Source organism: Amphiura filiformis, chromosome 6 (assembly GCF_039555335.1).
Source record: "Amphiura filiformis chromosome 6, Afil_fr2py, whole genome shotgun sequence".
NCBI lineage: Eukaryota > Metazoa > Echinodermata > Ophiuroidea > Amphilepidida > Amphiuridae > Amphiura > Amphiura filiformis.
Genome location: NC_092633.1, coordinates 66,554,884 through 66,579,796, shown reverse-complemented (window position 1 = coordinate 66,579,796; position 24,913 = coordinate 66,554,884). Strand labels below are relative to the sequence as shown.

At 36.7% G+C, this 24,913-nt stretch overlaps 1 protein-coding gene across 1 annotated transcript; it reads left to right on the top strand.

Moving 5' to 3' along the window:
- Positions 1-6,902: 6,902 nt before the first annotated feature.
- On the top strand, positions 6,903-24,646 carry LOC140154317 (uncharacterized). Its single transcript, XM_072176890.1, has 6 exons — positions 6,903-7,095; positions 12,623-12,676; positions 13,088-13,283; positions 23,405-23,628; positions 23,807-24,136; positions 24,301-24,646. Exons 3-6 carry the CDS (start codon positions 13,150-13,152, stop codon positions 24,558-24,560), a joined length of 948 nt encoding a protein of 315 aa, XP_072032991.1. The 5' UTR covers positions 6,903-7,095; positions 12,623-12,676; positions 13,088-13,149; the 3' UTR covers positions 24,561-24,646.
- The last annotated feature ends 267 nt before the right edge of the window (positions 24,647-24,913 follow it).

Here is a 24,913-nt window from a genome sequence, read left to right as displayed (position 1 = left end):
TACCAAATTTGATATCAAAAGTTTAATCATCATGAGCAAAGGAGCCGTTGTTTGGAAATTCGTGCAATTTTAAAAATGACAAATTACGAATTGACCACGCAACAATCAATGCATGGTACCAGCTTATTATGTGGCCTGAAGCATGCCCGTACAGGAATCATTGTACACTTGCCTGCGCACAATTGAAAGAGCGGGGTATTTGATTTGCATTTTGACATGCATGGGCAAACCTTTAACCTGCCGGCCTATTCAGGCGACTTAATTCTTGGCACTCACGCTAGCTCTGCTACGTGATACAATTCCCTATGTCATTTTTAAAATTGCACGAATTTCCAAACAAATGTTTCTATGCTCACGATGATTAAACTTTTGATATCAAATTTGGTATCAATCTTCGAAGGAGAGTGTATAGAAAATTATTATATAAATTATTTTGCCATAAACTCATCAGAATCTGATTAAATGGGGATGGAACTACTGGAGACTTTCTTTTTTGGCTGTGTTTAGTAATGTATTGAATGTAAACATGGTAAAGAGACTTTTGCGTTTGAGTGTGACCAACAACCCACTCGGCAGAACTAAAAGGTAGAAACTTTGCTACAGTCGCACATGACTTTCTTTTGATTGCCTTTTGATGAACAGAACATATCCGAGATTAAGACGATGTTGATGCAGTAAATAAATAAAGTTTAGCGCTGATGTATCTGCGATGTAGAATAGAGCAATTAAACCAATCGATATATGAAGTTGACGTTGAAGTCGAAGTAAATTTGCAAACTCTCTATGATTACCGTTATACAAGGATAGAGATTGCCAATAATGTTATACAAACATGGCTCTATAAGTGTTCCCGCGTCATTTTGGACTGAAAGAACATGGTCAATGCGTACCCTGTAAAGCTTTCCCTTCATTATTTTTTTTTCAAATTCAAACAAACGATAGGACATGGACATTAGAAAGTTGCAGATTCTTCTCCCAAATATCGACATGACATGAGTATCGACAAAAAAAGACATGAGTATCGACAAGGCAAGACAATGTATCGACAAGACAAGACATGAGTATCGACAAGACAAGACATGAATATCAACAAGACAAGACATGAGTCACGATTTGTTTTGACATCAGCATCTCGTCTTGTTTAATCGTCCTTTGCACTGATCCATCATTTTGCTACTAAAACGAGGTTCTTCCAGCAAACGCATGCGTAAAATGTGCATTTTTGTTTTTGCACATTTCTTGCATCACCCAGAAGGTTTTTTGCAAGGCAGGCTTGCGCGGTAATTAAAGCGTGCGTTTGACAGACGTGTGCAAACACAGCACGTACTTTGCAGGTAGACCTCGTTTTGAGAGGACCGTGCGATCTGCGAATATGCTTGTTTTTCGTGTTTGTTTTGTACGCTGCATGCTTTAATATGTATTTTGTAATTTATTTGTAATTTTTTTTTCTGATATAGATTTTGTTTCCGAGTTGAAAAAATTATCTCCCCATATATACCGCTTCTTGGAAGACTGCATTCCTTTAAATAAAGTTGTAAATACTATAGTGTCCAATAAATATCCCGGGATAAATATATTTATATCACCGATCGCTTAATGGGTACTTGCCCTGCTAAATTCAATGTGTTTTAGGAAAAGGTTTTAAGGTTATTTTATTGTTCTTATCGTCTAGTCCTTTACCCCGCCGGCATATCTTTTTTCATCAGCAATTTTGCAACACAGCGCATCTCAAGCAACGTATTTGACTTATGGCCTGGGGTATGGGCAAACTTAAAGAAAAGGTAACTGGAGAGGAGAAGCGACGAGTTACCCCAAACAACAGCGGCAGGTAGTGACTGGGCCGCCGAGTGCGAATACGTTTTTATTTTGGAAGGTTCATGTTTGTTTTAATTTTTTGGGACGTTATTCCAAAATTTGATATTTGTTAATACAGTTCTTTCCACATACCCACGTTACCATTCGCTTTGGTGATTTACTAATATTATATTTTGTGACTGCAATTTGGAGTTTTCGATGCGTTTTAAGCTTACCATGAAATTAACGCTGGTATCGGGACATGCTCCTTTTAAAATATATGTGATGCGATCAAGCAAAATCAGTCGGAACTCGGCAATAATAAATTTTCAGTTTCTTAAAGGATAGTAAAAAACATTTACAAAGCTGGATTTTGCAGAAAACCCCATTGAAATTGAACAACCAGTTCCCAAGATATGAGCAATTAAAAAGTTTCCAAAACAAGAAGAAACAAAAGGAAATATTTCCTTTGTTTGGCTATATCTCAAAATCAATATTTCCGAGTTCCGACTGATTTTGCTTGATCGCATCACATATGTCTGATCGTCGGCTTTTGGAGGTATTAGAATGAGGTTGGCTCAGGATAGATGTCGTATTCTTCTATGTGGGTCTCTGGACGATATAATTACTTTAATCATTGTATTTTTGCCTAGAAATGTTGATCAAAGGTACAAAATTGATGGTGCCTATCAATGACTAGACTCTATAGTTTATATTAGGGGTGCGCCGGGTGCCCCCCCCAAATCCGCCTCTGCCAGTAACTTACACCGAGTTGGAAGTCACAAAATGGGAAATACTCGCGAACTTACTAATTAGATTAGTAATAGTATAGCTTACTCGGAAGTTATGCGGATTTGGTGCAGTCAGCGGTTAGAGTTCTTTTTGTTTACCCGACTCATTCGTCAGTAGAAAGCCGAATATAAATTACACGTTCGCTGTTACACAGTGACATCGCCCCGATATCTTCATAGTAGAAATCGTCATGGTAGGTTGAATCCACAGCCACACATGGCTATTTTATTCGGACCTCATGAGATGCATATTATTAGCGAAGTGACCTGACTAAGGCTATGACAATAGACGGGGTAATTGATTTCTCGCTGTGTGAGCAAGCTTGTATACGACATTGCGGTCAATGGTTAATATATACTCTCTCCACTTGAGTGAGTGCCGCTATAGCCTGCTGCGCGCTGTAGTCCATAGGCCTACAGGACCAACGCAATATAAAATTGAGAGTTTTGATCAAATTTTGAGTTCAAAGCGCACGGCCAATTTTCAAAGCGCACACTAACGACTATAATATCTGTTCAACACGTATTTTCAAGTGTATGAGACCACATCTGGTTTCTTGAGAAAAATTCATTTACGGGAGATATTCATCATTTTCTAACCCACTATCCGAAGATTTTCGTCTGATATCAAAATCGTGCATAGCAATTCACGTGTATCGATCCCGTGTATTCATTTTAATGTCTCTGCTGCACCAAATAATTATTAGCCAGGCGATGTCGGTGTGTGTTATTCCCCCCCCCCCCCCCCCCCCGCCATTTTAGCATCTACATCTACAGATATGGTGAATTGGTGATTTACATACATTAGAGAAAATCTAAAGCAGTATTCAGACTTTTTATTGTACATAAAATATTGTATGCAACATATCTACGTTGTTTAATCTATTGCCATTCTATTTCCAGTAATGTTTAAGTTCTAACGAATGTTTGATGACGTAAAATCGATAATATATTTCTACTAGATATTACATGTAACATATTATCGATTTTTCGTCATCAAACATTCGTTAGAACTTAAACATTACTGGAAATATAATGGCAATAGATTAAATAACGTAGATATGTTGCATACAATATTGTACGTGTAATACTCGGAGTCTGTGGAGCGCTTTAGTTTGGTCCACTTTACCGTAATACACTTAGCAGGGTGTGATCAATATCTCTTCAGTTGCCAATGGCTCAATTATAAAGACTGCACAAAAAGTAACGCAGCTATTATAAATACGCTTATAGCGTCGGAACTAATAATTGTGTTCACAATATTTTAACAATGAAGGAAGGATGATTTAATTTACGCGCATTTTGATACCATATTTGTTCAATTCCGTTCAATATTTTTTATTAACAACACAGTCGTGTTTATAAAGAAAGATTCCCGAATTTAAAAGTTGCAGCTATTTAAAGTCAGCGCGAAGATAAATGGAGGGTTTTACGTGCCACAATGCTTGCGTAATAACCATTGATCGCGTAACCATTGATCGCTGTAAACTACAACTTTTAAATTTGGGTATTATTCTTTAAAAGCACTACTGTGTTGTTAATATTGAACGACATTTGACAAATGGGGTATCACAATACGTGTAAATAAATTATCCTTCTTTCTATATGTAGAAATATTGTGGAAACAATGATTAGTTCTGAAGCTATAGGCGTATTTATAACAGCTGCGTTACTTTTTGTGCAGACTTTAGAAATTGAAGCAGATGAATTTTGGGATGCTTCTCAGTAAGTTGACTGTCACTAAAGCAAAAGCTCTAAATCACACAGAAAAATATCCTGATTCAGCCGACATCATGTTTTATACCACTGATAAATTTATTTTCTATATCTCTTTTCTTCTAAACGAAAACAAAATGCATGTTGTCATAATCGATTTTTTTTTTAAATGTTATGTTGGTTGCTATCATGATAACACGATAAAATCTATCGATTTTGGCAACATCGATTATCTTTATAATTAATTGCAAATCTCTTTATAGTTATGGATTAGGTCCTATGTTTATCTAGGTCATAAAGGTATTTAATTAATAACATTGCCCTAATCGATAATTAATTTAGTAAAACAATTTTAAATAATCGATTTTTTGATATCCGTCGTTTGTTTTCAAACAATAAAGTTGTTCTTATTTATTGAGGTCATAAGCACACTTTCTTGACCGGAGGTTCTCTACATTTATTTTGTGGGTGGGAATGTGCGGCCTGGGAATCTAAAAAACTGCACGACTTTAAACCAAATTTGGCGAAAAACATACCAATTTTGCTTCAAAACAATTAAAAGTTTTGGGAAAATTAAAAAAAAAACTTTCATAAAACATTTTCAAATTAAGGGCCATCAATAAACCAAAATGGCTGAAAATGCACCCCGAGTCTGAACTGAATGGTTGAAAATGCATCCCGAATCTGCATCACATGCACCGATCCCTCATGTCCAGTAAGAACCCTTGTTCCTTTTTGGCACTGAATTCGACTACATTTTATATTATGCCTTTTTAATACAACAAATTTAGAATTCACTGCAATTCTGGTCGATTTTGTAGTGTACTTGTATTTATATAGCTTTTATGCGAATGTACTATGAAATTCACTGATGCGTGGAGAAAACACTTTTTGTCCATGTCCACCCCCTCATATATTAATTAATATTTCCCGCAATTTCTAGTTGTTTCATGGATGAAAACGTGTGTCATCGACTATCTAGAAGCACGCAACGTTATCGATTACCGACTTTGCAATTAATTTGATGAAGATAGAATTTGAATTATTGTTTTTTAAAACTCCATTTGTAAACATTGAACGGAGAAATGGAGCACAGGAAAATCAGAGGAATAAATTGGCTACTTGGTCTTATTTTTTATACTTGTGAGTTACGAATAGGTAAGTATATTTTTGTACATTTTCAGATTTCTTCATTTTCTTTGGAAATTTGATAAAAGTTAGTTTTCTCTTTCACATCACTTTCTTTTGATAATAATAATAAGTTAATTTCATATCAGATTGTGTATAATGATTGAATTTTATTTTGCCCATTCTTACAGTTTCATCTCTGGACTGCTCTACTCTATATACTGGTGCCTTTGGGAATCCAGACTATCCAAGCACCTGTTATGTCCTACCAGATAAGATCGCAAGAACATGGGAACAGGCAAACACTCTTTGCTCTGAGATCGTTGCTGGTGATTATGCATGGTCGGTACTTGAAGTAAGGGATTTTGTAGAGGAAACTTATCTACTGAACGTATTTGCGTCAACCAGGTAAGAATGTATGACATAATATAGGGTCCACAACTTATAAGTTCCCCCTAAATACTTTTTTTATAATAAATCGAAAAATATTTCATGAAATGCCAAACTGTAAAAAGGTATGGTATAGCTGTATTTGTTTTACAAATATGGACCAGATTATAGCGTCACACGTCATTGTGTTCATGGTTCATTTATGTAAATAAGGAGACCGTTTTAAACAGTGTTAAAAGTTGCATCTGAGTCCATAGGATTGAACACTCAAACAATACAGTCAGCCAGGTCTATTCATGTGTTTGTTAAAGAAAACCTGACTGCTATGGACTCAGGTGCAACTTTTAAAACGGCCTCTTTTCTTACACAAGTAACCATTGTGACTGAACACGCGGGGTCTTTTCTTTTTTCTTCTCTTTTTTCTTCTCTAGTGATTGATGGTGGTGATTTTAATTTGATTATTTGCTTGTTGCACTCTTGTCCTTTCTAATGTATGACAAAGCTACTACAAAATTTCGTACTTCCACCCGGGACATCCGGGATTTCGTACTTCCACCCGGGACGTCCGGGATTTCTGTAGAAAGTCTCCAGCAATCACAGCATTATGCCTTTTCTATTAATGTATATGTTAGAAAACTAATTATCAAGCACGAATCACATGGTTTTATTCAAAACAAACTTATATTGACCATAAAAACGAATAAAAACATCCGTCTCTCAACGCGCGATATTCAAATTTCCCGGGCTCCGAAATTGTCCAATGACGTTCGGCTGAAGATAATTGAACACAAATAACCAAAACGTCATTGCCCTAGACAGTCGGAGCCCGGGAATTTTGAATATCGCGTGATGAATGGCGGCTATCTTTATTAAATTTTTTTTAATGGTAAAGATGGGTTTGTTTTAAATAGAACCATGTGATTCGTGCTTGATAATCAATTTTCTAACATAATTATAAGGCATAATGTTGTAATTGCCGGAGATTTCCTTTGACGTTCAATGAAACCCCTTTTACATTGGTATTCATTATCTTATTGTTGACAGTATTGAACCATTTTGGTTAGGTCAAAATGACCGCGATGTGGAGCACGTTTGAAATATGCGAATACTTACTCGGACTGTGCCACATCTGGAGTCTATTTGCATTGGCGTAAACTTCAACCAGATGGCGACACCAACACCGACCAAGACTGCGTAGTATTCTATATTAATGACCCTGGATTTGACGATCAAGCCTGCACAGATACCTATTATACAATCTGCCAAACGAGTACCGGTGAGTTTAAATTTATGTATATCATTTTTTTGACATTCTTCAAATAGATTTGACTATTATTTAAGATTCTCGTTTGTTTCTTAAAGGCACATTCAGCGATCCCAGCAAAAGTGTAAAAATATTGAAATTGTTTATAAATTGCCCTAAAGTGAAGGATAAGTCATCAGAATTGAAAAGCATGTCTAGGAATACTATGACATATGAACCAAGGGATATACTACTACTACTGTACTGTGTTGAGGTGACAATTAAAAGCTGATCAATTCTAACATTCCAAGCACTCCTAATACATGTATTTTGATTTATGACAACTGATTTGTCTGTTCGTTTAAATAGATCAAGAGAATCAGAATTTGAAGCAGAAATCATAATGGAATAGCAAGGACATAAGATTTATCCAATTCTGATCAACACACGATACAGTGATCATCCTTTATTGTGTGTGCACACACAATTTGTGTGTGTGTGTTGAGAAAACAATACCCTCTGATGATTGAACAGATTCATCAGGATCGGTATAGTAAACTGGTTAACAAAGTTCTTTGTATCTGATCCAGAATGTTCACTTACTTGTGTACGTTTCAACAACACCTGTTTTCTTTATCAAAACTTGATGGGTAGTGACTGATATTGGCAACCGACGCTAGAAGTAGTTCCAGCGTTGATCTTGGAGTTGCCAGTCTGTTTTCCTTCAAGGGATTTTCTTGATCCCTGAGTCAGCAACTCATCAAAAATGTGAGAGAGTTGGTACTGTCCTTCATCTCTGTTCATGGTGGTGCCCCTCCTCTGTCTTATTTCTATAGCCTCCTTTATCCAGCGAGTGTATCTATTTTGCTCTGTGCCGATGACCTCAGCTTCCCCCATCCTATGACGTGATTCTTGTCGACGACATGATCAGTAATGGCTGACTTGTGTGTAGTTGTTAACGATTCCTTTCTACCTGCTCTGGTGGTTACCGTTTTACTAACTTTCTCCGCCTCACTTTTATGTTCTTCAAGTCTCGTGCCAAACGTTCTGCCAGTTTCACCTATGTAGGACAATTCGCAGTTCATACAGGGAATCTTATATACTGCATCAGTGGTGTTATTTGGGTCGCGTTTGTCTTTCGGGTGTTACCAGTTGTTTTCTGAGAGTGTTGTGCGGTTTCATCGCAGTAGAAATGGTGTAATTTTTCATAACTCTAGACACTCTTTCTGTGACACCCTTTACATGCCTTTACTCCTGGTTTTATCGGGCTTGACGCTTTGTATCTGGTCTTTGACCTTTTTAAAGGTCCAATCAGGATAGCCGCATGTTCTGAGGGCTTCTTGCACTTTCTTCTCTTCTTCCACTTTATCCTCCTCTTCTGTCACAACACTGTCTTTCCTGTTATACAATGTGCGTATCACACCAAGTTTTTGATGCAGAGGGTGATGAGACTGATAGTTGAGGTACTGGTCTGTATGTGTTGGCTTGCGGTAGACCAGTAACTTTACGGTGCCATCTTCTGTTTTCACAATCAACGTATCCAGAAATGAAAGGCTGCCTTGAGATTCTTGCTCAAAGGTGAATTTTATTGAACCCGATTTTTCCACTGGTTGATATGATCGGTAAGACGCTGGACACTGTCTTTGTTTATAACTTCCAACACGTCATTCACATAACGCAACCATAGCTTAGGTCTACAGTCTAGGGGTGCCGTAGCAATTGCCTGCTCTTCCAGAGCCTCCGTGAATATATTGGCTGCAATCGGGGATACAGGGCTGCCCATCGCAGTACCAAAAAGCTGGCGGTAAATCTTACCTCTGGTATTTTGGCTTATTTAATGGTAGATTGGATAACAAAACCTGAATCAAATAGAGTACACAAACACGCTTAATGGATTATAGATATAGGAGAACCTCAACTTCATGGGGTTGTCTCATACTCTGATTTAAAGCCTGGTATTACAGGGCCTCAACCTATAATGCTACTTACGTTCAAGTTCAAGTTTTCAAGTTAAATTTTATTTCACTAACATCATATCACAATAAGATAACAAAATATCGAGAAAAGGATGGCAGGACAATCACAAGAGCAAAGCTCGAAAGACGTGATTGCCCTCATCAGTGCAAAAACAAAAAGACGCCTACATACAATAGTCCAGGACGGGGTGCAAACGGCAGACTGCATGACTAGTGCAGACAGACAAAGACGTCGAGTATGTATGTTAACTTACAGTACAACTTATAATATAATGATACAAAGATACAATTGTGGATACAATAAATTTAAACAATAAATTTACAATAAATATAAAGAAATTAAATAATCTTTATAGTTGCGTTTAAAAGAATTAGGAGACAAGCCTCCATTTTAATTACGTCGAGGATATAATTTCTGAGCAATGGACCCTGCCTCCTAATAGTGTTTCTGGTCAAATCATATTTGAATATTGCAGGACGAAACAAATGCAATGAACGTGTGGAATAACTATGGATGGCCATATTTTTAACAAAATAAGTTGCAAAATTAGAAGACATATTGTTAATACTGAAATTATACATAAATAAAGCTTTGATAAGCTTATGAATATCAAAAAGTATTTAGCTGAGAAAATAAAGGTGATGTGTGGGCCAACCACGTTGAATTCCCTTTTGTTTAACAAAAATAGAATTCAAATTATAATTGTTGGAATCTGCCCAAATTATATTACAGTAGAACTAATGTATTGTACAAGGTAAATAACGTATTATAATAAAGCATATGCTTAAGACGAAACAGAATTACACTATACCTTGAAACAATATTGGTAACATAAGAATTGTGACCATACCATGTAAGAGATTCATCAAGAATAACACCCAAAAATTCAGTATGAGTTAAACAAGTTCAATGCCATCAATAACAATATGTGTATTGTGATAAGTACAATTACTATGGCGATTTTTTTAAATAATACAATTCGGGTTTTTTTTTACCATTAAGGAACAACCTATCAGCTTTGAACCATGCAGAAATATTAATTAATTCATTATTAACTAATAAGTTCATCGAGGTCCGGATTGGACAAAATAGCATTGATATATGATCTGCATAAATAAATAAAAAAGACAAATCTTTTGAAGATTATACAATATCATTAAGAAAAAGAATGGGACCCAATACCGAACCTTGAGGAACACCGCATTGAACAGTACTTTGATAAGATTTACAATTATTGAACACAACATTATTGTTTTCTGTTTGTAAGGTAGCTCCAAGGCCTTCCCACGAACTCCATAATCTTGAAACTTCTTAATGAAAATATCGTGATTGATCGTATCGAAAGCCTTGGAGAGGTCCAGGAAAATGTATGGTGGCCTTTATCAAGATGAGAAACGATCTTATTGTATGCCTCTAAAACAGGATGAAAAATTTGTGAACTAAATATGTGAACCAACGGAGAAGCGTACATCTTAGTAAAACACCACCTTGGTACCACAGTTTCAGGATAGTTGCAGAAGTCACAGGTTGATCAGTTACCATAGCAACCACATTTCCGACCCTTTTCAGTCGAATTTGATGCCAAATATGGTGGTATTATGTGTCGGAAAACAATTCAATTCAATTGCGATCCTACTTTTCAACAGCGCTAACTGAAAACATTGTATTTTATTAAACAATGAACCACTAACCGCAAAAGATGGATATCCAACAAGCTTAAACTATAAATTAGCCCCCGAAAGAGGGCAGGGCTTGAAGAATGAGGGAAATTATGGGGTAATAGTTTTAAAAAGTAGAAAATATATTCTATGGTGATACTGGGCCCTAAACCTAACCCTAAACCCTAACCCTAATCCTAATCCTAAACCCTAAACCTAAACCCTAACCCTAACTGAAAACATTGTATTTTATATATTTTGGTTTATTCCGTTTTCAGACTAATGAAAGACCTGATTTGATTGGGTGATGTGCAGAATAAGCCAACCGGACGGTCTATGACACACCAAATGTTCAAAACTGTTTTCCGACACATATATCACCATAGGAAAAACTACCAACAACGATCAATTTATGTTAAACTTCGTTTTTCAAGAGGTTATAGGTCAAAAACCTTTGGTTTCAGGAAGTTTTTTTATTTTAATTTCAGTTGATTCCGATTTTACGTTTGCGAGTTATGCATTATTATGTTGTAACGAGCCGTAATGACTCAAGGTCAAAATCACCTTTTACCCAAATTCACACGAATGCACAAAACTAATACATTGTTTGATTAAGTTAACAATATCTGGTCTTTTAAAGTAAAATATGATTGATACATGAATAATAAACAATACAATCACACTTTTAAATAATCTGTACATAACCAGCAGTCCTCTTCTTGTTGATTAAAATGTTCTGTTACAATGTTCTGGATGGCTGATGTATAAATCCTTGTTCACTTGTCCTGCAAAAATCACTGTTCAGCGAAGTCCATTGTACACTTGCATTTATCCTTTGCGTATAAAATCCTCGCACAGAAATGGTGCTGCTTTCTCCAAATAATCAATTCCTTGCACAGATGACAATTTCCAAAAATGATGCTTCTTTCACCAGTCACACTCTTGCTCCAGGAAACAGGCTTCTTTCTGCATTGATCCACTTTATTGACATATGTGTTGTTAATAACAGTGTACTTCGGTTATATATATAAATGCGCCATAACAGCTTATAGACAGTAAGTCTCGAAGTGACCTTCTACATAGCGAGTGGTCTTTCTATACATTTGAATGCAAAGGCGGAACAACATGAGACTGCTGTGCAGCAAAATTGTCTATTTTCTTCAACTTTGTGATTATATTGTAAACGTTTCCGTCGTTGAATATTTTTGTCCGTCGTCAAATACTTTCAAAATTTTGTTTTTGAAAACATATTACAAATTCGGAATTGCAAATTGTGTAATAATTTTGTAATTCAATTAATACTTAAATTTGATGATATTTATCTACAGAGTTCCTATCCCTTTCTGTATAGTGGTCAATGCATGAGGATTTGGTCACACTTGCTGGTCTTGGTATGTCGTGCCCATGGGTCACGTGCGCATTTATAAAAGCGCATTTATAGATATAACCGAAGTACACTGAATAAACCAGACTCCAGCAAGTCGACAGAAGAATTTTAATCCTTTGGGGAGGAGGAGCACCTTCGTGTACTCAAAATCTCCTTACTTGCTGTTTTAAAATAGCACATTATTGGCTATGCAAACTGGTTCAAATGTACCTCTTTTGAAGTACGGCGACCAATGCATATATACATGTAGATAGCCTACAAACTCTCTTCATATTCTGCTAAGAGCAAACTAAATTGCTTTCAAATTTTATACTCACAAAACCCACAATCTATTAATAGACCATTCTGTCACATTGCCTTATTTTAGTAATGGGGGTTTCCAAAATAACATTAGACCATGCACTGACCATTCTATATATTATGATAACAAATGTATATTACATAAATTATTAAAGCATCAAGCTATGGGAAATTCCCCGAAATTTGTGACGCTTAATAATTATTGCTGATAATATTTTACATGTTGCCATTGATACAGAGTATATAACAGCTCCAATCGTAAGTGTAGCTGACACATCGTTACAATACCCAGGTATGTTATATCAATTATTGTCTTTAAAAAAAAAAAAGCAACGAAGCCACATAAAATAATGCTGATATTGTTTTCACTCGGACCACTCCTGAATGGACGTTGAGTGAATGCAATGTAGCACAGCTAGCTCAAGCAAAATCATCTGCTTGTGTGTCTTTTATTCTTGCCTATACACAAGAGTAAATTGTTCATCAGTTATAAGTAAAAATGGTCCATGTTCGTTGTTCTATTTATGCATATGTGTCTCAACAGAAGTCTTGTTGGAACGCAAAGTGTCAACTCATACTGATATATACAATCATGTAAATGTTGTGGTGTTCCGGACTTTCATACTGAAATCTTTTTAATTAAAGTGCTCTTTAAACTCTGGATCAATTCTCTCTAATCACTCAATCGTTTGGTGATTTTCAGATTGCACAACTTACAGTCCGGCTGCTTTCAGCCATCCTACAGATCCTAGTAGGTGTTATCGCATGTCAACTAGCGTAGCATCTTACTCGGCGATGGTTGAACATTGTACCAAGTACGGATGGGCTCCAGTGAATATAAAAGACGAAGAAGAGAATTCCCAGATCTATTTAAAATATAGAACTACGCATCCGGATATGTGAGTATACTCTTCCATTTAAAAAAAAAATGTAAGCGGGAAAAACATTCTGCAGATAACATAGGCCTACATCTCATTTACGTCTGGCCACATTAGTGTAGTACCCTATGTGATTTGTGTGTAACATTTTGAGATTTTGGTCTTAAATAATAGACAAGGGTTCCAGGAACTCAAATCAAATTGTAACCATTTTGTTCTCCTAGCCCCTTGGCGGCCATCTTGAATTTTAAAATGGCCACCATTTACTACATATTTTGGACTATAACTTGGCTTCTGAGTTCCATGAAAGCTGAAAATGGTGGCAATACCCATGTTTCTGATTACAATAAAGACATATACAAGGTTATACGTCATTTCGTTTGGCAGTCATCTTGGATATCAAAATAGCTGCCATTATCAACATATTTTTGGCTGTTATCTGAAGTTGTCAGCCACACACCAAGCTTAAAATGGTGGTAAATACCCATGTTTATGATGCAAAAGACTGCAAATAAAGCATATTATATAAAGGTATAGTATTTATTTTTTTAGCGCTCTAAATGACCGCCACTAACAAAAGGCAACGACATAATTCATTCTACAATGTTTATCTTAAATTCAGAGTTACTGAAACCGGTATCAACACCCATGTTTATAATAGGATTACAAAAAAAGTTTCAAGAAAGTTAAATTTTTTGATGACTAACTTTTTGTTTTCAAAATGACTACCATTATTAACATATTTTGGCTTGTACTTCTTGACATTTTGTATGGTACTGCATAATTGCAGGCTCTAAATAAATCATTTCCAATATTGCAAGACCGAGACGTAAATTTTAGGCAAAAGAGCTGAAATTATTTAGCTTGACTGGAACACACCATTACCCTACTAATCATCTTCACTTGTTTATGGCTCAGCTCAGTCAGTGTGTTGTAATACTGTAGTCCTCGCTAGCACCATCCACTACACTTACACGGCAGTGGCGTAACTAGGGTTGGTAGCGCCCGAGGCAAGAAACAAAATTGGCGCCCCCTCCCACCCGAGAATATCTACATAATGTGCCCCCCCCCAATCTTGCGCAAAATTTTGGACAAATAAGGCCTACCACTAATTAATTTTGGTTACTAGAAGTTGAATATCGGCAAGGGGGTGACACTAAATTCACGGTTGTTCTATTAGCAACGCAAAATCTATGAAAATTTCAGCTGGTTTACTAGCTAGAAACAAGGGGGGTGACACTAAATTCACGGTTGTTCTATTAGCAACGCAAAATCTATGAAAAATTTAGCTGGTTTACTAGCTAGAAAGTGAGGCCAGTTATCGATCCGTTATAGCTCGTTATGAATAATTCATGTTCGACCCCTTGGATCATGTTAATTGAGTTTGGCAAATAACAACGTTGTTAGTTTTGCGAACTTTGCCTGTTCAATGAGAGTATAGCGCGCCCCCAATACATCTGGGCACAAAACAGGCGAAAACGATCCAGTTTAATGAAATGGCGGACGGGTATTCCCATCAGGCACCAGTGATATGTTTTTTCAAAGAAAGTCTACTAATTTGATATGAAATGACATTTTGCAATAGCAAAGTCAAAATTAGGACTTGCTGTCAATAATATGAAGGAAATATGTGACAGAGGCAAGGTGGGAAATACAAGTAGTATTTAAGTTATAATAACCTTTGATACCCGACCTGACCTTCCATCATGGCGCCTTATTCGTCTTTATGTATTTCTATTATGCTCTCAAGTAAAATAAAATACCAATCTGCTCTGAGCAGACAATGTTACTTGGCTCCCCGCATGAATTATTGATTTTATACGGAAGTAAAGAAATGCACAGTGTATGTGCATGATGTGCAAGCATACTCCAAATATTTACGGTAAATCTGACTAGTGGTCACATGTTAACATATCATGTGTTCGGGAAATCACGTGGCAACATTTTAAGATTTCTGGCTTGTTTACTAGTTAATTGCCATTTGTACTCTTTATTATTTATCTTTGTTAATTAACATATATTTTAAATGCTGATAAATCGTGGTTGGCTACCCATGATATCTGTTAAATTCAATGTTTTATGAATATAATTCTGCCACGCAGAGGGGGTCACGCAGCAGAATTTCACATCACCTGACTTAGCTACATTTCGAAGCTCTGCTCTTCAAATTCATGTAAATTTCAAAGTTTATACATTTAATATTATTTAATATGATACTAATTTTTTGTTATAACCAACTCATTACGTTTGGGAATTGGAAAGAACCTTCTGATAAATCATGCATGACTCAATTACAAATATCTACATCCCTTTCTTCTTGTCTATTGATATTTTGAATAGTGTTTATCTTTCCCTAATAGATAGCGCCCTGATCGATTCTTCCTGCATATCAATATGCTTCATTTACATTACATTACAGAGATCGGACACTAATCCCTACCATAACAAACCATGTATAGACTCTACATGCAAATACAGGTGATATAACAGGTCTATATTACAGGATTAGATTAGTAAACTATGATCTATTTGCAAGTATTATATTGATTGAGCAGGAAAGATTTGATACTATTTTTTTTATAGTAGTCTAGTTGCCGGCGTGCGTTATTTCTTTCTGCAACCATAATGGGCCACAATGCGATAACACATAGTACATACATGTAATTAATAGGCCTATGAGGCTAGATATAACACGAGTTTATTACCATTATTATTATCCTCTTACTTAAAAAAATAAAAAAGAAATCAATAGAATTAAAATTCTATAACGGTTTACCTGGGGTTCGAACCCACAACCTTTGTATCCATAGTCTAATGCCTACACGACTGTGCTATGATTCGCTGTGCCAGAAAGGTGTTTGTTTATGATACTTATTGATTACGGAATAAACTGCATACACACAATATACTATTACTAGTATAATAAATACGAATATAATCCTAACCCTAACCCTTACCCTAACCCTAACCCTAACCCCTAACCCCTAACCCCTAACCCTAACCCTAACCCTAACCCTAACCCTAACCCTAACCCCTAATCCTAACCCCTAACCCCTAACCCTAACCATAAGACCCTAACCCTAAGACCCTAACCCTGACAATAATGAACCTTGCCTCGGACTATGCGGTTAGTGATATATTGCGGCCCATTATGGTTGCAGAAAGAAATTATTTATGTCCTCTTTTGCACAATTACTGTATTTTTGTGGGACCTGAATTTCAAATTTTTATGATGATGACACACACCGTCGACGTCCTATACGATAAATATAAATTTAATACTCCGTTGGTGAGCGACGGGCGAGTGGTAGTGAGCGACAGGCGAGTGGTATTTCACTGAACGCAAGAAAAGGAGTTCTATCTGATTGGCTAGCAATCGATCGCTTAGGTCGCTCAGTAGTCAACTACAAACTCATGCATTCAATTCGATTGAAATCGATTATTCTATTTAAGACGAAGATAAAGAGCGTGATAGTGTGTCAATAATGTACATTGTATTGCAGCTGGATTCTACATGCATTCCTTTATATTATTATTTCTCAAAGAGTTGAATATGATCACAATTTTTACCCAGGATTTCAAATTTTTTACCCGCAAATTGCAGTTAAACATAACCACAGCAAAATACCGGTCCTCACTAATTAGTACATTTAATTTCCAGTTAGTACATTTAAACGAAACCTGTGATTTACGTGACAACAAATAAAATTTTCTTACAATAGAAATATCATATGGGATACTGCTATGGTAGGCCGCAACCGCCACAACGTGGAGCTGCTACGCGTAGCTGACTTTTTGTTCCGTGGAGCCAAATTGACCAATCATGTTAGAGTTTTTCATTACTCGGAGGTAAAACTGACCAATCAAGTACGACTTACTCATTACGTGAAGCGAATTTAGTCATTAAGAATTTGCCAGACGAGCTTCACGTAGTTGCAAGATATCCTCGGTCACGATAGTTATGATTCAAAAAGTAATTTATGAAAAGTACGAACCGACTTATTATTAAGATGGACATGCACTCACATGAAACTCATACAGTATTGTACACAACTATATAGCTAGGCAGAGTGGTGGTAAACCATGCACACAATTCTGCGATCTGCAGTGTATCGCCGGGAGCTGATTTGTACATCTTGCGCGGCGTGGGCTGCGGAATTCGACCTTCAGCAAACCAGTTCGGATTTACTTTATATACTAGTAGTAGGCCATACATACTGTAGTTACGGTACTGCCCGTTTTCCTATACACAATACTCAGTGCGCTCACCATTGACGCGTGACCTAGTGTATGTTAGAAGTATTATGCCATTGCCTATATGACGTCACTGTGTAAAAAATAACCAGTCAATATTTAAAGTATTCTCTGAAATTCTAGAAAATATAGTTTTGTAACATTTCCTAAATTTTTAGCTAATTTAGGTGTTTGGAAATATTGGTACTTTTCTGTTTTAGGAAGGATATGTAAATGACAGATAACACCAACAAATATGAACAAATTATTTCTAAACCGTGTTAAGTCTGCAAACCATTATGCTTCTCATTTTCAAGAACGCTGGTTAACAATAAGCAGACTATTGTCTCATTTCGTAAACAAAAGCTCAGACAGTATTGTTACCTTGCGTTCGCTTTATAATCATTCACCCAACTGAAACTATAATACCAGCTCATTGTTCATTGCACAGGTAAAACAGACACAAGTGCAGTGTGTATTTAACCAGAGAAGATCTGATGTAACATAGTTGAGCTGTTTTCATTGAGTGTTATCTTGGTTTAATAGCTTTTAATGGGGTTTAAGTCCTTCAAAGGTCGTGGTGAATTCTACTGTAGACATGACTGCATCATGATTATTTTAAAGTCAACAACATTCAACAATATGATCACCGTGATAGTATGACAGTATCAGTACCGTGGGTGTCAGTGATCCTGGCCTGACACAGTAGACAAACAAACAAACACGCCACACACATGGCACATGCATGCAAGGTAACATTGACTATACACTAATCAAACAATGGTATTGATCCTGTACAACTGTTGGTGGTTTATTTACATTCGATTCATTTAAAATCCACATAGTAAACATTAATTTTGGCAAGAGTTTTCTCTCTCTGGAACGATGATGCATCAACTGGCTCCGCGTAATGAAAAGATCTAACATGATTGGTCAATTTAGCTCCGCGAAGCGAAAAGTAAGCTACGCGTAGCAGCTCCACGTTGTGGCGGTTACGGCCAGCCATATACTGATCATGCGAAAATCGTAAAACATAGAATAGAAACAGTGTGGCCGGCTCTCAAAATCTCAAATTGTATGCATAGCCTGAGTCGCACGGCCTATCTCGAACAAAATCACCATGCGTAGTTGTTGAAAAACGTGAGGATTTATCGTACTACCACGGCAATTTTTAACACGAAGATATAGGGATGATGACGGTGTGTGACATAGACTCGCTTGCCAGTCCTATATACGCCGTACCTATGTATATTGAGGACTGGCTTACGCCATTTTGGATGTCAATGGGAAATACACACTTAACGATTTGCGCCGGTTAGAAACTTGAAAAAAAATCTTTAAAATTTCATCAATGTATGTAAATGTGGTACCAACTGTATTGTGCTTGATAATTTAAGACTCGGTTGAAACAAAATTAAGGATCGAAAGCATTTTTCCAAAAAGGCAAAATTATCGTCAAAGTTCTGCCGAAATCGGCACCCTTGCGAAGGGTTCAGAATTCGAATCGGGAACGAAAATATCCGATCTTTGCGATCAAAAACACAAAATTACAACTTTAAACATATTATTGGCAAAAGACATTATTACCAAACAATATAGAATAGAAAATTTGACATCATTTTCTCAAAATAATGAAAAAATTTGCTCACTAGACATCGAAAAAGTACGCAATCCAATTCCCGTTCAAACGCGTGGGAAACTGAAAGTGCATAATCGTGACTAATGATGACATGTATGATGCAAACTCATAGGTGTTGTGCGTTTGGCAAGTTGGGAGGGTGGGGGTTCAAAATGACCCCATAGGATTATAAAATTGCTCAAATACCTCTTTCAAATATATCAAATTATTTACATAAATAAACAAAAACAAATAAATAAATAAATAAATAAATAAATAAATAAATAAATAAATAAATAAATAAATAAATAAATAAATAAACGAAAAAAATTGAACAAATTTTAGCGTAGCATTAAAATCATAAATATAACCATTGCTGGCAGGAGGACTCGAACCAACGATATTGATATCAGCAGTCTGATGCTCTACCATTGAGCTAAATGACAGCATCTAGTGATGAGCGTCGAGTTTTTAGCTTATACAGTGTTCGTCTGTGATAATGTCGCCTCGTGAAAGAAAGAAATATAAAATCTCAATTTGTAATTTAAATTTATTTGATAATTTTCTAACCTATATTTTCTTTCGAGCAGGGACAAATATTTCCCCTTTATCTAATTTGACCGCTATATAAGAATCTTTTTTTTTATTACTGATTTAATTCCGCGATTTGTTCCATTAAGCAATATCAAAGATTAATGTCACACATCTCACAACAGATATTTAGTTGGTCTAGTGGTCTTTCACAGTGCTGTTTAACCGGGAGGTACCGAGATCGATTCCCACCTCTGCCTGCAATTTTTTTTAAAGACTGGGAAATAATAACCTGACATTCGCCGCTGACATTCGTACTTCAGTAGCGGAGTTATAACTTGTTAAACTTTGCTCCTTCCGTAAAAGGGTACATTATTTTGGCACTACATTATTTTTTTTTTTTTTCACATTGCTGGTATTAAATATCAAATGGTCATAATTGGCGGTCACTTCAAATCATCCCCAACTGAACTAGGTTCAGGAATTTCCTCTCATTGTTAACTGTTGGTTAACCCACCACTTGAGAATAAAGGACTATGATAGGTGCAACAGGATTACCTACGGGATTATCTCAAGGATATAATTCTGTTCTCCATCCTTTTCTTACATCTTCTCTGATATGTGCTAGTGTCAATGGTTATTGTTAAAAGGCAATAAGGTGTGTAATTGCAATATTTCCTCTGAATAGGTAAGACTCTCTACATCGAGTTATGTATGCTGGTGGTTCGCAATACTGTTATTTAAGAGAAGGTATCTTCCAAATCCAAATTCAAATGTGGTACACGAAATATACTAGCTTATTACCTATACAGAAAGGTGATTATCAGCCTTCACTCAGCAAATTGACATGCCCGGCATATGCAGCCATTCTCCGTCTGGATAACATGACTGTCGCCCTCAATACGTCTGGGCGCAAATTTAAATAACAATACGCTATTTACATATCAATGCGGCCTCATGCTAATTAAAGCTGCCCCATCCAGGAGTTCATCTATGCTAGAAAGTGAGGCCAGTTATCGATCCGTTATAGCTCGTTATGAATAATTCATGTTCGATCCCTTGGATCATGTTAATTGAGTTTGGCAAATAACAACGTTGTTAGTTTTGCGAACTTTGCCTGTTCAATGAGAGTATAGCGCGCCTCCAATACATCTGGGCACAAACCAGGCGAAAACGATCCAGTTTAATGAAATGGCGGACGGGTATTCCCATCAGACACCAGTGATATGTTTTTTCAAAGAAAGTCTACTAATTTGATATGAAATGACATTTTGCAATAGCAAAGTCAAAATTAGGACTTGCTGTCAATAATATGAAGGAAATATGTGACAGAGGCAAGGTGGGAAATACAAGTAGTATTTGAGTTATAATAACCTTTGATACCCGACCTGACCTTCCATCATGGCGCCATGATTCGTCTTATGTATTTCTATTATGCTCTCAAGTAAAATAAAATACCAATCTGCACTGAGCAGACAATGTTACTTGGCTCCCAGCATGAATTATTGATTTTATACGGAGGTAAAGAAATGCACAGTGTATGTGCATGATGTGCAAGCATACTCCAAATATTTACGGTAAATCTGAATAGTGGTCACATGTTGACATATCATGTGTTCGGGAAATCACGTGGCAACATTTTAAGATTTCAGGCTTGTTTACTAGTTAATTGCCATTTGTACTCTTTATTATTTATCTTTGTTAATTAACATATATTTTAAATGCTGATCATCGTGGTTGGCTGCCCATGATATCTGTTAAATTCAATGTTTTATGAATATAATTCTACCACGCAGAGGGGGTCACGCAGCAGAATTTTACATCACCTGACTTAGCTAGATTTCGAAGCTCTGCTCTTCAAATTCATGTAACTTTCAAAGTTTATACATTTAATATATTTAATATGATACTAATTTTTTGTTATTACCAACTGGTACACAAAATATACTAGCTTATTACCTATACAGAAAGGTGATTATCAGCCTTCACTCAGCAAATTGACATGCCCGGCATATGCAGCCATTCTCCGTCTGGATTACATGCCTGTCGCCCTCAATACGTCTGGGCACAAATTTAAATAACAATACGCTATTTACATATCAATGCGGCCTCATGCTAATTAAAGCTGCCCCCATCCAGGAGTTCATCTATGATATCGGTCTGAAAATGTTCTTTCAATACGCTGGCGAAGTTACGTAATAAATCGGATTAACTACCATAGCAATAGGTGAAAACTATTTTGAATATATCACGCGGCACTACAAGCAGGTTGAACTAATCACCTGTGTATGTCTGCAAATCATAGATTGAGTACAATACCGGTCTTTTCAAAGATACTAATCTTACAGGTGTGAGTGATCAGCAGGATATGGTTCAATGCAGAGGTACCGCGTCTGCGTGAACGACTCAGTGCAGCGAGGCACAGTGTCATCGCCCCGATATCTTCATGGCAGAAAACAGCCACGCATGGCCATTTTGTTTCGACCTTTGAGACGCATAATGAGCCGAGGGACATGACTAAGGCTACTGACAATAGCCTGGTAATTGACCTCTCTGCGTGTGAGTGATCATGTATACGCCATTGAGGTCAATGGTCATCGACTTTTATACTGCCTCCACGGGAGTGAGTGCAGCTAGCCTACTACGCGCTGCGCTATAGCTCGGCACATATAAAATCAGAATATATTTGTAACTTTTTGAGTTCAAGACGCACACTTCTTTCTCAAGACGCTAGTTAACGACTATCATATCCGTTGAACATATATATTCAAGTACAAGGAACCAAATCTGGATTCTTTATACTAAATCAATTGCGGGAGATATTCATCCTTTTTTACCCCGGTATCCAAAATTTATCGTCTGAATATCAAATCGTGCATAGCACATTCACGTGTATCGATCCCGGGTATTTATTTTAGTATCTCTGCTGTACCAAGTAATTATTAGCCAGGCGATGTCGGTGTGCGAGGTATATTCAAAAATTGTTTTCACCTATTGCTATGGCAGTTAATCCGATTATTACATAACTTCGCCAGCGTATTGATTTTGTGATGAAATTGACTTTTGACTTTCATCGCTTGGAGGGGCGCAGAATCGATGATGAATTGGTCAATTTGGCGCCCCCCCCTAAGGGTGGCGCCCGGGGCACGTTGCCCGCCCCCTAGTTACGTCACTGTTACACAGTTCAGTACGTTGTAAGTTATTTACTCTTGCAAAACACATAGTTTTGCACAGTAACATCAAATAGTTATGCGGCTAATTCCAGTGCACACTCCACAGATTTTAACATCGACTTTAATTTAGATCCATCTTTGCACCATTCAAGTGTACAAGGATCAGAATTCGGAATATGCCCAGAATTTGATTGGGCCATGTTTTACTGCACAAAATGACGTATCACAAGACATTATGTGAATATTATATAGGTATACTTGTAACAAAATATAACCAACCGCATTCATAATTTCCTGTCTTGTTGCAATATTTAAATTTGGTTCCTTGAATAATGTTTAAATATATAGATCCAGTAAGTTGACGCTATTGCGCCAAGTCTCACATCATCGCGTCAACCGTGTAGTGTAAGAAATCAAAAAGCCACAGAATCAATTCTGATTTTCTGATTTTGTTTCTACTTAAATTCGAAGATAACTTTTGTGTTACGAACAAAGTTAATATTAGTACATTTGTTATCATTATTGAATTTATTCTCTCTAAAATTTCATTCGACAATACACTAAAATCGGTTTATTTTGTTATACAGTTCAGGATATTGGCTAGCCCAAAATGATCAAGTTTCAGAAAATGTGTGGACATACAATGACGAGTCTAACTGTCATGGTGTCTTCCTCAATTTTGACCAAGCTAATGTACAGCCGGATGGTGGTGAATCCAACAATTGCCTTGTTATGGGTGTGTTAGATGGTGGCAGATGGCAGGATGTGTCGTGTCATGACAATTTCGGCATCATTTGCAAACGCACACAACGTGAGTAGCCAATAATATTACACATATCCTGTTATGAACTTATGAATTTTAAAGTATCGAAGAAGTGGATTATCTAATTTTAATGATCTTTAAGTATTTGAACAATGTCGATTTTGAAGGTCACAATTTTTTCCGATAATTCAAAACTGACCTATATACAATTGTGTCTACTTAACAGAACCTTTAACAATACCAACAACTAAATCACCGACGACAAAACCACCTACCACGATATTGCCGACAACAAAACCACCTACCACGACGTTGCCGACGACAAAACCACCTACCACGACGTTGCCGACGACAAAACCACCTACCACGACGTTGCCGACGACAAAACCACCTACCACGTCGTTGCCGACGACAAAACCACCTACTACGACGTTGCCGACGACAAAACCACCTACTACGACGTTGCCAACGACGAAACCACCTACTACGACGTTGCCAACGACGAAACCACCTACCACGACGTTGCCGACAACAAAACCGTCTACTACAACAAAAGGTACGGAAACTGCTGAAATTGACAATTTTATTGTCATAGAAAGAGAGTGTGATATGCATTTAAGCTCACATACTAGGTTATAAAGTTTTATAAAAATATGTAATCATAATTTGTTTTGATACCCTTCCCTTATTTTGTCATTATCTTTTATTCCTTTAAATCAGATACTTGCAACGGTCTAAAATGCGTATTACAAGGATTTATCCTAGATCAAGATGACGTCATTATCTCTTCCACGTCTCCCCGCTTATCTACCCACAACGTCAACTCAAAGCTGCGATGTGCAAAGGAGTGTACAAGAACCGTTGAGTGTTCATCATTTACATTCGAAGCCGCTGGAACTTTGTGTGAACTATTCGGGACCGTAATAGATCAAACACAATTTTCTGTTAAAAGTGGATCTAAATATTTCATCCGAGGTTAGCTGCTACAGTCTTAAGGGATAGCAACGTTATGCAGGTGTGTTTTTTTGCAGACACATCAAATTGCATTCTGAATACGAGGAATGGCCTTCTGATATAAAAATTTTTTTGGGGGGGGGGGAATTTCAGATATAATACAGATTTTGTGGTAAATTATTAAAATTTATGTTTATGACATTGAACAGTCCTCGAAGTAATCTTTGTAAATGTAATGATTTGTACCTAAAATGTTTATAGCTGGGAGAAAAAGCCGTCCATCATTTGAAAATTTTGACCTTTTGTAATGAAGATATACATTTTCCCCCAAAAGACCCCAATAATCAGTATGTCTTTTTGGGAAAAAATGCATAGACGG